General features: G+C 30.0%; 1 protein-coding gene across 1 annotated transcript; it reads left to right on the top strand.

Moving 5' to 3' along the window:
• Nucleotides 1–270: 270 nt before the first annotated feature.
• Nucleotides 271–714, top strand: LOC124917648 (protein RADIALIS-like 3). The gene has a single exon (XM_047458035.1). It carries the CDS (start codon nt 314–316, stop codon nt 464–466), a length of 153 nt encoding a protein of 50 aa, XP_047313991.1. The 5' UTR covers nt 271–313; the 3' UTR covers nt 467–714.
• Nucleotides 715–1,761: the final 1,047 nt, after the last annotated feature.

Here is a 1,761-nt window from a genome sequence, read left to right on the forward strand (position 1 = left end):
CTTTTGCATTAATTCCCTTATTTCTTATTGGTACATGGGAATATAGTGATTTTGTGGCTTACAAGGAAACGAGTCATTTCTCTTTTCCTCTTCTTCTTACACTATTTCTTTTCAATTTTTATATGAATGAATATGAAATTCTCACCCATCAACTTGCTTAGGTCCTGATGATCCACCTTCTCTTCTCCAAATTATATAAACAGTTAAACACCCAATTCCATGTCCAACTTCTTCACAAAACCAATTACTCTATCCTTATAATAATAATCTCTTTGTTTCTTGAGTTTACAGTCGAGTATTTCAATATATATACATGGCTTCGAGTTCAATGAGTTCACGAAGGTCAACATGGACGACCCAAGAGAATAAGCTCTTCGAGAGGGCTTTGGCATATTACAATACCGAAACACCTGACAGGTGGCACAACATTGCTAGGGCTGTGGGCGGCGGAAAGACGGCGGAATAGTGCAAGTCTCACTTCCAGATTCTTCTAGAAGATCTCTACCAAATTGAGTCCGGCCGTGTTCCCTTCCCTTATCATGATTCCATGATCAGCTGCCTAGCTATCCTCGCTTCTCATCTTATATTACATGAATGAATATGTCTACTCCACCACTAATTCATTTTCTTTTTATTTTAATTAATCTCTATTTATCGATCTAATTCGTATGCGGAAACTGCATGCGCATTCTCAATTTCTTAATCCCCGTTCCAACACTATGTATCTGCCTTTCAGCACATTTTTATTATAAGTTTAATATATATAATAATAAGTTTTAAATTAACACCCAATGCAAGATGGAAAACAGGTCAGTTCTATTTCATTAAATAACTGGCCTACTTAAAATAGCTAGAGCATCACTAAATTTAAAATTAAAAAACAAACGACAATATAGGAGATCGATTGGATCGACATGATCCCAATGATGTGATTATCGCCTAATCCCTCGATAAAGCAAGTAAGTGCCTTCACCAAATGGTGGAGAATTTATTTTGTAGTTGTTTACTTAGAGACCAATATGCTGTCCCTTTTATTCACCTTGTTGCTAGTTGAAATGGTCCTATCCATTACAAATAAGTGAGCAAGGAGAGTTTCGAAAAGAAAACTTTGTAAACTCTAGATATGGAGTTGGATCTTTTTTATTTATAATTTTGAAACAATAATAGTAAAATTAAAAACAATAAAATTGTCTAGAATTAATATATCGGCACAATTTTATGTGTCAGTAAACATTATCGGCGCATATAGAATATATACCGGCGTAATCTTATGTGTCAATAAAAATTATTACTGACACATAAATAAAATGTATTATATATATTAGAATTTGTAATTTAAAAAAACTCTTTATTTAAAAATCTTTTATTTTTAAATTATCATTGAGTTTAATAATTATAAATATATTATGTGTATTTATATATTTAAATTATTAATCTTATTAAAATTTAAAATAAAATTATAATTTTAAAATATTTTATTATTTAAAATAAATAATTAGTGAAATATGGAATATGTATTGAAGATGAAATGATGCAATGGTTTGTGATTGCCTTTACAGATGTTTGACTGAAATCCACTTATAAGAAACTAAAGAAAAAAGAAGGTTGGAATTGATAATAGTTAAAAAGGTGCCGTTAAATTTTTTTTTTTTAAACGACTTAACGTTGTTTCATTAAAAATTTTCAAAAACGTAAAAAAAAATTAAATGTGTTTCTGTATTTTCCTAGACAAATCTATAAAAATTAAGTTCGTTACGGTCT

Source organism: Impatiens glandulifera, unplaced genomic scaffold (genome assembly GCF_907164915.1).
Source record: "Impatiens glandulifera unplaced genomic scaffold, dImpGla2.1, whole genome shotgun sequence".
Classification (NCBI taxonomy): Eukaryota; Viridiplantae; Streptophyta; class Magnoliopsida; order Ericales; family Balsaminaceae; genus Impatiens; species Impatiens glandulifera.